This window comes from Protopterus annectens, chromosome 16.part0, assembly GCF_019279795.1.
Source record: "Protopterus annectens isolate FY-2018-M chromosome 16.part0, PAN1.0, whole genome shotgun sequence".
Lineage (NCBI taxonomy): Eukaryota > Metazoa > Chordata > Ceratodontiformes > Protopteridae > Protopterus > Protopterus annectens.
Window position 1 is genome coordinate 805,921,400 of NC_056750.1, and position 13,101 is coordinate 805,934,500.

Genomic DNA, 13,101 nt, shown 5'->3' on the forward strand with positions numbered 1-13,101 from the left:
CTTAGAGATTTCCTTCTTCTTCCCCAACATAGACCCCTGGCTATTCCTCCTGTTTTGGATATTGTGGATGATGCCTTTTCTAAGGCTAATTTAACTCCTGACTCTCTTCCTCCAGCCCCTGCTAAGCCTGACAGATATTACAGGGTACCTGACTCCCACCAGTTCCTTTACAAAAATCCTGCTGCTGATCCAGAAACCATTTCTCAGGGTCCTAAGGGTGTTAAGGCTGCCTCTGCTAAAAACCCTATTCCGTCAGATAAGGATTCTAGAGCTTTGGAGAGATGGGGCAAAAAAGTGTACACTTCTGCTACTTTATCTATTAGGGCTTTAAATTGTCCATTTCATATGCTAAAATATCAGCAATTTCTGCTGTCCGTTATGAAACAAAAGCTAGGTACCATTTCTGCATGTGCAGATAATAAGGAATTACACGAATTGATGCATGCTACGGAGGACTTGCTAACCATGGTTACACTGTGGTTTTGATGCCTTGGATGCTTCATGCAGGGTGGCTGACGGTCATTAGAAGGCATGCTTGGTTAAAGGAACAAAACTTACCTGATCAAGTGAAAGCAAAGTTACTGGATGCTCCTGTTCAGCATAATGTTTTGTTTGGGTCTAAGGCTGAAGAGGTGATAAAAAAAATGGAGGATAAGGCAAAATCCATGCAAACGGTTAAGGATTTCTTACAGGTTCAGCCCCCAAGATTGAACAGAAATTGGCCAACTAAAAATTGGTCCTTTCCCAGCTCGGACAGGCCTCAGAGGGGTAGATATAGGCGCTCCAGAGGGAGGACCCAACCACAGACCTCTTATAGACCTAGACAGTGGAGTGCTTCCACCCCCAGGGGTGGAGCGGACAGACCTCAATCTTATAGAAAACAGGCTCAATGACTCCCCCTACATGGCTCCAGGAACTTCTCTCCTGGAAGCCCCTCTAGGAGGAAAACTCTCTCTCGTTTTCAACAAAATTGGACTTGCATAACTCAAGACAAGTGGGTTCTGGATGTAGTTTCAAGAGGTTACAAATTCCAGTTTCATACCTTGCCAAGACCAAACGGATGGCCAGACCTACCAAAACACCAATGGGCCGAGGCATTAAACCAAGTGGGATCCCTCATGGCTATGAGGGCCATAGAACTGGTTCCACAATTGGAGACTGGGCAAGGCTTTTACTCAAGGCTCTTTCTAGTTCCCAGAAAACAAAATTCATGGAGACCCATCCTGGATCTGTCAGTCTTAAATACTTTCCTGAAGATACCAAAGTTCAAGATGCTTACTCTGCAGCAGCTCCCACCAATGTTGAGCAAAAATGCATGGATGGTGACATTAGATTTAAAGGAGGCTTACCTACACATCCCTATCAGACAGGAGTGCTGAAAATACCTCCGGTTCAAGGCCGGATAGAAACATTACCAATTCTCTGCGCTGCCCTTTGGCTTGTCTACTGCACCCAGGGTCTTCACCAAGTGCCTGGCACCAGTAGTAGCTTATTGCAGACTCGAGGGAATTCAAATTTACCCTTATCTGGACGACTGCCTTATTCAAGCAGACAGCAAGGATGTCTTACTCCAGCACCTGGAATTTGTTCAAAATCTACTCAAGTACCTGGGATTCACTGTGAACATAAAGTCAAATTTGACACCCACACAACAGATAACTTTTCTCTGTGCTGCTCCTCTAAATACAACAACCCAGATGGCATTCCTGACATCCGAAAAACAACTACAGCTGGCTTCAACTTTCAAAACCTTGGCGTTAATGTCTCAGTTAACTGCAAGGAAATTCCTGCAGGCTTTGGGTTACATGGCCTCCTGCATCCTTCTCATACCATATGCAGGACTACATATGAGAAAAATACAATGGTACCTAAAAAGTGTATGCTCCCAGCATTGCCACAGTCTAGACACACCGATTGCTGTCTTGCCTTGCCTACAAAAGGAATTCCATTGGTGGACCATGGCATGTCTTCACAACAAAGGGAAAGCCTTCGGTCTGCCTCCAGCCAGCCAAGTGTTAACCATGGACGCCTCGGATTACGCATGGGGAGTCCACTTGCAGGGGAAAGTCCTGCAAGGTTTTTGGACAGAGGATCAGAAGCACCTACATATCAATTTAAAAGAGATGTTGGCTGTACAGAATGCCCTCTTGGCTTTCAGGGATCTTCTACAGCCAGGACAATTACTGATACGGACAGACAACACCACAGTTATGTGGTACATAAACAAGCAAGAGGGTTCACACTCCTATCCCCTTTGCAGACTAGCCATTACTCTATGGAACACAGCTCTAGCTTGCAAAGTGGATCTACAAGCTCAGTTCCTGCCAGGGAAACAAAATATTCTGGCCGACAGCCTGAGCAGGAAACAGTCAGACCCACACGAGTGGATGCTAGACACCCAAATATTCAAGATGATTGATTATAGAAGCCTGGGGCTGCCCGGACATAGATCTATTTGCATCCCCCTCAACCACCAGTTACAGATTTATTGCGCAAGGACATTTCACAAACTAGCATGGAAAGTGGATGCTCTCTCATTCAGTTGGAGGAACCTCTCTGGGTATGCCTTTCCTCCACTACCTCTTCTTCCACGGGTGTTATTAAAGATCAAGAAGGATAAACCCAAGATGATTTTACTGGCCCCAAATTGGCCTCGTCAATTTTGGTACTCAACACTGATGAATCTATCCCAGGAGCCTCCTTGGATTCTACCTCAGATTCCAAATCTTTTGTCCCAACACCAGGGCCAGGTTCTGCACTCATATCAAAACTCTCAGCCTGGCGTATTCAGGGTCTATGATTAATCCTCCCCTTCCCAAACAGGTCATGGATGTCATCTTAGAAGCCAGACGGCCTAGCACTAGAAAATGTTATGCAGGTAAATGGAAGAAATTTTGCACCTGGATGCATGCTCAGGATTCTGATCCTCTCATTCCTAATATCCCATTGATTTTACATTACCTGACAGACATGATGCTACATAAGGGTTTATCCTTCTCCTCCATAAAAATACATGCCTCTGATATCTCTGCACATTACAATACAGATCCTCCAATCTTTTCGCATCCACTTCTGAAACAATATCTCAGAGGAGCAAAGAATTTAAGGCCCCCTAGGACACCACCCATACCTGCCTGGGACCTCAACTATGTTCTGGAAAAACTCACTCTGCCTCCTTTTGAGCCTGCTGCCACATCTGATATTAAGTATTTATCATGGAAGACCGCTATCCTACTGGCTTTGACTTCAGCCAGGAGTGTCTAGGAGTTACAAGCACTCATGGCTGTGGAACCTTATATTATTTTTCATCAAGATGGGGTGTCTTTAAGGACTAATCCTACGTTCATGCCTAAAGTGGTTTCAAAAGTGGCTTTAAATCAAACTATTCACCTGCCAACTTTTTTCACTAATCCACAAAATAAGGGGGAAAGGATCTTGCATTCCTTGGATGTACACAGGCAACTTCGTTTTTACCTGGACAGAACCAAGGATATCAGGAAAACAGACTGTTTGTTTCTTATGCAACAAATTCCCAAGGCAAAGCTATTTCAAATCGGACCATTTCTAAATGGATTGCTCATGGAATCAGATTTTGTTACTCTCTTCATGGAAACCTAATCCCAGGAAAAATAAGGACTCACTCTACCAGAGCTGCTGCTACTTCAGCTGCCTTTCTCAGGGGAGTACCTACCAAAGATATTTTGGAAGCTGCAACTTGGAGTTCAGTGCATACTTTCTCTAAGCACTATAATCTCCCTCTTTACTCTGTCTAAGGCAGGCTTTGCTTCTGCAGTCTTGCAGGGCCTTCTAGCTGCCCCTTCTACTCTCTAACCACCACCCTTTATCTCAGCTTTGGGATTCAACCCTACAGTGATGACCAACAGTGAAACACGGCGAACATAGTACAGTTGTGTACACTTACCATAAATGTAGATGTTCAAGTGTCTTCACTGTTGCAGTCTGGGTTACCCTCCCTCCTGCCCCTCTTATACTTTCATTAGTATGGTTTCCTTCACTCTTCTTCTGAGGTGCATTTGCTACAGGGTATGGGGTTTGTTGTATGTTACATTTTTGTTTTACTATTAGCCTTCATTTTTGTGAACCTGATATCTGGGACAATAAAAACTGGAGAACATGGCGTCGGCTGGCAACTTTGTACTCCTGGTGCTCTGACATCAGGGAGCATGACTGAACAGCCGACGCCGGACCCAGACTTTGGGATTCTGGCCGACCGAGGGCTGCCTGCCGGCAAGAAGAACCCTACAGTGATGACTGCAACAGTGAAGATACTCTAACATCTACATTTATGGTAAGTGTACACAACTGTACTTTTCTATAATAACTCACAGCAAGGCCTGGAAAGTGGATGCCCTAGCCTTCCAGTGGGCAAACCTCTCAATCTATGCATTTCCCCCTCTACCTCTTACAAGAGTACTACTCAGGGTAAGGCAGGAAAGACCAAGGGCAATCCTGATTGCCCCCAGACTGGCCATGCCAACACTGGTACCCACTATTGTGCAGTCTGTCACCGGTGCCACCATGATGCCTACCTCAGATCCCAACCCTCCTGACTCAGCAGGAGGGACAGATCTTGCATCCACAATTGCAGATCCTGAACCTTGCAGCCTGGCTTATTCCTTGAATTCTCCGCCAGTGGCCAGGCTAAGCAAGCAGGTACTGGATGTTGTATGTGAAGCCAGATGACCCAGTACAAAGATATCCTATGCTGATAAGTGGAAAAGGTACTGTTCCTGGATTCACCCTAAAGGAGCTGATAGCACAACCCTCCTTACCTCTCATCCTGGATTACCTAGCAGACCTACTCCACAGAGGCCTGCCCTTCTCTTCCATTAAGATCCATGTCTCTGCTCATTACAGCACTGAGCCACCTGTCTTCTCTCACCCTCTCATCAAACAGTTCCTGAGAGGGGCTAACAACTTAAGGCCACCAAGAAGAGCCCCCATCACTGCTGAGGACCTTTAATTGTGCTGGAAAAGCTCATGCTACCCCCCCCTTTGTGCCTGCAGCAGTAGTTAAAATTCCTCTTGGAAAACTACCTTGCTTCTGGCCATCACTTCCGCTAGAAAGTGTCTGAGCTACAAGCACTTATGGCTGTGGAACCTTTCATTATTTTTCATGCTGACAGGGTCTCCCTCAGGACTAACCCTACTTTTATGCCTAAAGTGGTGTCCAGTGTGGCTCTCAACCAATCTATTAATTTGCCCACCTTTTTCCCCTAATCCTCAAAATAAGGGGGAAGGGATATTGCACTCCTTAGATGTGCACAGACAGCTCAGATTCTACCTGGATAGGACTAAGCCCTTCAGGAAATCTGACCAGTTACTAGTAAGCTTTGCACCAGGGGCAGAGGGCAAGGCCATATCAAAACAAACCATCTCCAAATGGACAGCACACTGTATCCATTTTTGTTACAAACACCATGAGAAATCACCCTCTCAGGGGGTCAGAACACATTCCACTAGGGCAACTTCAACCTCTACAGCCTTTCTCAGAGGAGTCCCTACCAGGGGCATTCTGGAAGCTGCTACTTGGAGTTCTGTTCTGTTCATACCTTCAACAAGCATTACCACCTGCCTATCTCTTCCAAATCCAGAGCGGGCTTTGCAACAGCAGTCCTGCAGGGCATACTAGCCAGCCCAAACTCTTCTTGACTGCCTCCACCCATTCTTCAGCTTTGGGAATCAACCCAAGTATGATGACTGCAACAGTGAAACATGACCATAGTACAGTTGTGTACACTTACCATAAATGTATTCACTGTTGCAATCCTGGTTCCCCACCCACCTGATTTTATACCAAAGACGACCTGACGTCGGTCCTGGAGTGAAAACTGACGCAGAAATACCAAGTCTCTGGTATTTGGGCCAACTGAGGGCTACCCCTGGCAGGATAACCCAAGTGTGATGACTGCAACAGTGAATAAACTTGAACATCTACATTTATGGTAAGTGTACACAACTGTACTTTTCTCTTATTTCTGTGCATTATCTAGATGTCTAACCTAGTCTGACACAAATGCAACACATTTAAGAACAAGCCCCTGTTGTGGAATCCTAGTATATAAGCAAGCTTTATAACAAAAGAAAAAACTCCTTGCTGTCTATTAAAATCATACTTAAATTTCCTGCTCTAAAATTTCCCTTGGAAAGAAAGTAGTTAGCGACCAAATGAAAACTCCCAAGGCTAAGTATGAGCTGAAAATTGCCACCTTTGTCATGAACAGTCATAAATCCTTCCGCTGTGTTAGAAAACCTATGAACAAAGTCCAGCATTGCACGAAGAGAACAGATAACAGCTCCCACTCTAGATCAGAGGACATAATGCCCCTGTCCTCAGTGCTCCTCCCCCACCATGACACAACATGTGTACCTGCCATCATTCCTGTTTTCTTTTATAAATTCAGAGGTTGTCCAGAATTGTATACCCAACACTCTGTTCTCAAATTCTGCACCACAAATACACCAGATTGTAAATAGTATGTAGCAGAAAAGTTGTCAGTAACTTAACTCCATCAGTTGAAGTCTTTGTATGGATTCATGTTAAATTATAATCCCTGAAGCGCAACTGTTGGAAATTTGATCGACTGAAGACCACTTTTATTGAAACTAAGCACAGCATTTTTCTGCAGGTAGGCAAGCCACGATTGCATGGAGATGCACAAAGTCCTGTTCACTGAAAGTGGCTTTCAATCAACTGTTTTGCATAATTGGTCTTCAGTCATTTTGCCATTGGTTGGCTGTCAGCTTTCCATTTTGCACAAAGTTCAGTATACACCATTCAGGATTAATGTCCCTTTTAAAGAAAAAAAACAAAAACTCAAATAACTTTTGTTGGTGTGTACTTCCCCATCCAACTTGTATTCCATAGATGATTCTTTGTCTGATTTATTTAAGAAGGCACCAAGCAAAGAATAAGCTTTCATTTTCCATTTTTGTTGACAGGTCTGCCCCAGCCGCACCCCCAGCAGCCGGAGGAGAGGGTGCTGCTCCTGCCGGACCCCCACCCAACTTGACAAGCAACAGAAGGTTGCAGCAAACACAAGCTCAGGTCGATGAGGTGAGGTTTGTGGATTCTGTACTTCATCAGTCATTGTTGTGTTGTGTGACATGATTTATTGCAGATGCTACACCAAAAGTCTCAGCCTTTGAATTGAAGAGTTTTCTTGCAGTATTTTCATTGACTTTCTAGTTAAAGGGACACACTGAACTACAGAGGAATCTGCCTAAAAGAAAAATGAGTGCAAAATGAATCCATTCTGGTGTCATTTTGTCCTGATGGGCTACGTCTTTGTACCACTGCTAGGTAGTGCCTGTAGAGCCCCATGACAGGGTGTCATTAGGTGTTGGAACTCAGTCCTTGTGTTATTCTGGACACTAACCTGGAGGACAGGTGATCCCAAATGGCTGATTACAGAACTTTTGGAAAGTTTTGTGGGGCTGTAGGTGGGAACCATACAAATAGACCAGTTCTTGGAGTTTACAAACCTTAACCTACTTTCAGGTTTTAGAACTGATCAGTGTTTTTTGTGAGTTAGTGGATTCTTGTGAAAAAGCACAAAGCAAAAACATCACATCCACAAAAATGGAGAGAAGCTCAGAATTTCACAAATGTGTAGTTTTAGTCAACAACAGTTTTCCCAGAACCCCAAACTCTACCTCAGGTATATTATGTTCAAGACAGCTTGCCTCAAGGCTGTTTTACAGCATGATTCAGTAACTTCCAAGATGTTCGTGTTACACTGCTGCAGTCATCACACTTGTTATCCTGCCGTCAGGTGGTCCCGCAGTCGGCCAGAGTTCCAAAGTCTTGGTCCGGTGTAGGTTGCTGTCGCTTCTTCTCTGACGTCAGTGCGCCAAGGGTATATAAGATGCATCCGATGCCATTTTCTTCAGTCTTTCTTGCCGCGCGGTGCCTGAAGCAGAAGCAGTTCGCAAGTGCCGGTCGGCCGACTCCTGAGATCGAATTTCAGACCAAAGTCTTCAATAAAGCTAAGTACCCCATTGGGGAACCTTTTCTTGCCTCAGTCCGATGTCAGAAAAAGTGAATTGCATTTTTTGTGGGAAAAAAGCAAATACCTCATAAGGATTTTCATTCTTGTTGTATTCCTTACCTAGGCCCAGACCACGACGTCACAGGTTGTCTGTTTTGTGCTAGGTTTAATAAACTAACTATTAAACGTCGGCTTGATTTCGCCCGACATTATTTTGGTAGGAAATTTAATTATACCATGCCGTCGGAGCAACCGATGACTGGAATGCATAAAAAACGCAAAGATAAGGACAGGCAGCCGAGACCCAAACCAGACTCCGAGGCCTCTGCTAGGCCAGTCGCCAGTTCTCCGGTTTTCAGTGAGGTGCCTACTGAGCCTGACGACCGCTGATTTAGAACCCCAGGCGACATCCGATTCACAAGCGGAGATGGCTAGGCCTCCACAACCTTTACCTTTAGGCCCTTCCGACTCTATGCCTGAAGAGATTCCGGTGCAGTTGAAAAACCTTCAGTTGCAGAAGGTGTCTTCAGACTGACTACACTCACTATTAAATCCTATGCAAAGCTGAAAACTCCTTTAAAAACAAAGATTGTACAGCAGTCTCCAGTACAAGGCCCCATGCCCAAGAAACAGATGCTAAAGATGGCTGAAGACTTAATTACCCTAATCAGGGGTTCCCACCCCCCTCCTGATAAAAGGCCAAGGCAGGAGGAGGACTACACTTCCTCTGACCAGGTTTCAATTTCCTCAGACTCTTCTGAGGAACAGGAATATTCCTTTCCTCCTTATGAAGACTCTGATGCTGAAGAGTCTATCCCTTCTGCATCTCCCCCAGAAGACTACTCTTTTGGGGAAACCTTACATACTATGAGGGAACATTTCCACTGGGAAGGCCAGGATTACTCTGATTCTAAGAAAAGGCTCTGTGAGTTCCTTTTACTACCCCAGCACAGACCACTTGCTATTCCACCTGTGTTAGACATTGTGGATGATGTTTATTCAGAATCTAGCCTTAACCCAGATTCTCTACCTCCTGCACCAGCCAAACCAGACAGATACTACAGAGTCCCTGACTCACACAAATTCCTGTATAAAAGCCCTGTTACTGACCCAGAAACCATTTCCCAGGGTCCCAAAGGGGGTTAAGGCCTCTATTGCTAAAAATCCTGTGCCCTCTGAAAGGGATTCTAGAGCACTAGACAGACGAGGAAAGAAAGTATATACCTCAGCTACTCTAGCTATGAGGGCCTTAAATTGTCAGTTTCACATGCTGAAGTATCAACAATATCTGATGTCTCAATTAAAACAAAAAATGCTCACACATACAGAACAGCCTGATTACAAGGAAATGCACGATTTGTTGCATGCAGTTGAACAAGTAGGAAAGCATACTTTGCAATGTGGATTTGATTCATTGGAAGCTTCTTGTAGAGCAGCAGTAGCAGGCTCTGTCATACGTAGGCATGCTTGGTTAAAAGAACAAACTTTACCTGATCATGTTAAAGCAAAGTTATCGGATGCACCTTTACAGCAGGATGTTTTATTTGGTGTAAAAGCAGAAGTTTTAAAGAAAATGGAGGATAATGCAAAATCTATGCAGATGGTCAAGGATTTTTTACAGGTTCAACTCCCTCGTTTCAGCAGAAATTGGCCAACCAAAAACTGGTCCTTTCCAGCTTCTGCCAGACCACAGAGGTGCAGATACAGATGCCCAAGGGGCAGAGGCCAGTCACAAGGCTCATACCAGCCTCGACAATGGGGTGTCACAACCAAAAAACGAGGAGAAGACCGGTCTCAAACTACCAGAAGACAAACACAATGACTTACCCATCAGACTACCAAGCAAAACCCTCTTGGCAGCTCCCTTGGGGGGAAAACTAGCACTTTTTGCAGACAATTGGCACATCATCACAAAAGACAAATGGGTCCTAAATATTGTATCTCAAGGATACAGATTCCACTTTCACAGTTTGCCAAGGATAAAAGGAATGCCAAACCTGCCACCAAATCAATGGGCAGAGGCTCAAAAGCAAATTTCAGCTCTCATGGACATGAGCCATTCAACAGGTTCCTACACAGGAGCAAGGACAAGGATTTTACTCAAGACTGTTTCTAGTTCCCCGAAAGGACAAAGCCTGGCGACCCATTCTGGACCTCTCAATTCTAAACACATACCTGGAAGTACCCAAATTCAAGATGCTAACACTACAGCAACTTCTTCACATGCTGGGCAAGAAGGCTTGGCTAGTAACGTTGGACCTCAAGGAGGCATACCTGCATGTCCCTATCAGACAAAATCGCAGAAGATACCTCCGATTTATAGCAGGTTCTGCCCATTATCAATTCTCTACACTGCCCTTTGGCTTATCTACTGCGCCCAGGGTCATCACAAAATGCCTGGCACCAGTAATTGCATACTGCAGACAAACAGGAATTCAAATATATCCATACCTGGACGACTGCCTTATTCAAGCAGAAAGCAAGGACATTCTTTTAAAGCATCTGGCGTTTGTCAAAAACCTTATAAGTTGCCTAGGGTACACAGTAAATGAAAAGAAGTCAAAACTAGTGCCCTCACAAGACATAATATTCCTGGGTGCCCGCTTAAATACAATGGCCCAGATGGCTTATCTCACACCAGGCAAGCAAAGACAACTGATTCAGTACTTCAAAATGATGGCAACAAAGACCCAACTCCCTGCAAGAAAAATTCTGCAGGCCTTGGGATTCATGGCATCTTGCATACTACTAATACCATTTGCAAAACTGCATATAAGGAAATTACAATAGTATCTGAAAAGCATATGGACTCAACACAGCCACAGCTTGGAAACCATAATTCCACTCATTCCCTGCCTTCAACAGGAGTTTCTATGGTGGGCTCAGGCATGTCACCTCAACAAGGGTCAGCCTTTTACCTTACCCACAGCCAGGCAAGCTATAACAGATGCATCGGATTATGCATGGGGAGCACACATGGCAGGACAGTGTATTCAGGGCAACTGGTTTGCAGACCAAAGGCATCTACATAGCCATCAAAAAGAGATGCTAGCTGTACAAAATGCCCTAACAGCTTTCAAGGACCTCCTACATCCAGGATAACTCCTAATAAAGATGGACAACACCACAGTGATGTGGTACATAAACAAGCAAGGGGGCACACACTCCTAACCCCTATGCAGACGAGCAATGACCTTGTGGAATACAGCACTGACCTACCAAGTTCAACTACAAGCACAATTCCTGCCAGGAAAGAAAAACACATTGGCAGACTAAGCAGAAACATCATAGATCCTCACGAGTAGAAACTAGATCCACAAGTATTTGCAATGATAACTCAAAAATGGGGGAGCCAAGACCTAGATCTGTTTGCTCCCCCCCCCCAAAACTACCAACTATGGAAATTCTGCACAAGGACATACCACACACTAGCTTGGAAAGTGGACGCCCTCTCATTCAGTTGGAAAACATTGACAGTGTATGCCTTTCCTCCACTGCCTCTTCTGGCAAAGGTGCTGCTGAAAGACAGATTAGAGAGGTCACAAATGATTCTCATTGCTCCAGACTGGCCATGCCAACACTGGTATCCAATACTAAGGAACATGGCTCAAGGCCCACCATGGATTTTATCTACAATTCCTCACCTGCTCACTCAGCAAAACAGTCAGATTCTACACAGCCAGCTCAAGACTTTAAATCTGGCTGCATGGCAAATTGCCTAAACAACCAGTCAGCACTTCTCTGTAAAGCTGTGATGGACGTCATTCTGGAGGCCAGGAGGTTCAGCACCAGGAAAGTCTATTCAGACAAATGGAAAAGATTCTGTGCCTGGAACCAGGCTAAAGGCCAAAATCCCCTTGTCCTAAATATTCCTCAGATTCTTCAATATTTAACTGAGATGTTGCACAAAGGACTTTCCTTCTCATTTGTTAAGATCCACGCCTCAGCTATTTCAGCTCAATACAACACGAATCCTACTATATTCTCGCATCCATTACTACGACAGTTCCTCAGAAGGGCTAAGAACATAAGACCGCCCCGGAGAACACCAACTTTGTTTTGGAAAAGCTTGCACTACCGCCCTTTGAATCAGCTTTCACAGTTCATCTACAATTCCTATCATGGAAAACTGCTCTGCTGCTAGCAATAACTTCAGCATGAAGAGTCTCAGAACTACAGGCCCTAATGGCAGTGGACATTTTTCATCAAGACAGAGTCTCTTCACGAACTAACCCTTCCTTTATGCCAAAGGTGGTATCCAGTGTGGCCCTAAACCAAACCATTCATTTGCCCACCTTTTTATCCAAACCCCCAGAACAAAGGGGAAAGGCTCCTACACTCTTTGGACATTCACAGACAATTACGTTACTACTTGGATAAAACTAAAGCTTTCAGAAAATCTGATCAGCTCTTTGTATCCTATGCTGCAGGATCACAAGGAAAAGCGGTCTCAAAACAGACCATTTCAAAATGGATAGGACATTGTATCCGTTTCTGCTACACACACCATGGGAAATCTGTGCCCAGTAACATCAGGCCCCATTCCACCAGGGCTACAGCAACATCAACGGCCTTCCTCAGAGGGGTACCAACCAAGGATATTTTGGAGGCTGCAACTTGGAGTTCAGTGCTCACCTTCACCAAGCACTATCACTTACCTCTATACTCTAAAACCAGAGCTGGCTTTGCCACTGCAGTTCTGCAGGGCCTACTAGCCTCTCCAAACCCTGTTTAGTTCCACCACCCATCCTTAGCTTTGGGATTCAACCCAAGTGTGATGACTGCAGCAGTGTAACCCGATGAACATAGTACAGTTTTGTACCTACCATAAATGTAGATGTTAGTGTGTTCACACTGCTGCAGTCCAGGATGTTCGTGCATACAGCTGCAGTCATTACAGATGGGTTATCCTGCCGTCAGGCGGGTCCTCGGTTGGCCAAATTCCAAAGTCCATGTCCGGCGTCGGTTGTCGTCGCTTCCTCCCTGACATCAGTGCGGCAGGGGTATAAAAGAGGCAGCCGACGCCATCTTCTTCAGTCTTTCCTGCCGCGCGGTGCCCAAAGCAGAAGCAGTTCGCAAGTGCCGGTCG

At 45.0% G+C, this 13,101-nt stretch overlaps 2 protein-coding genes across 2 annotated transcripts in view; both read left to right on the plus strand.

The window, feature by feature from the left end:
- Nucleotides 1–13,101, plus strand: part of PRPF4 (pre-mRNA processing factor 4) — a 981,057-nt gene that overhangs the window by 82,023 nt on the left and 885,933 nt on the right. The gene's annotated exons all lie outside the window — the stretch shown is intronic.
- Nucleotides 6,875–13,101, plus strand: part of LOC122790657 (vesicle-associated membrane protein 2-like) — a 161,387-nt gene continuing 155,160 nt past the window's right edge. Inside the window, exon 1 of the mRNA XM_044058181.1 lies at nucleotides 6,875–7,078. Coding sequence (XP_043914116.1) covers nucleotides 6,890–7,078 — 189 coding nt within the window. The 5' untranslated portion in view covers nucleotides 6,875–6,889. The remainder of the gene's footprint in view (nucleotides 7,079–13,101) is intronic.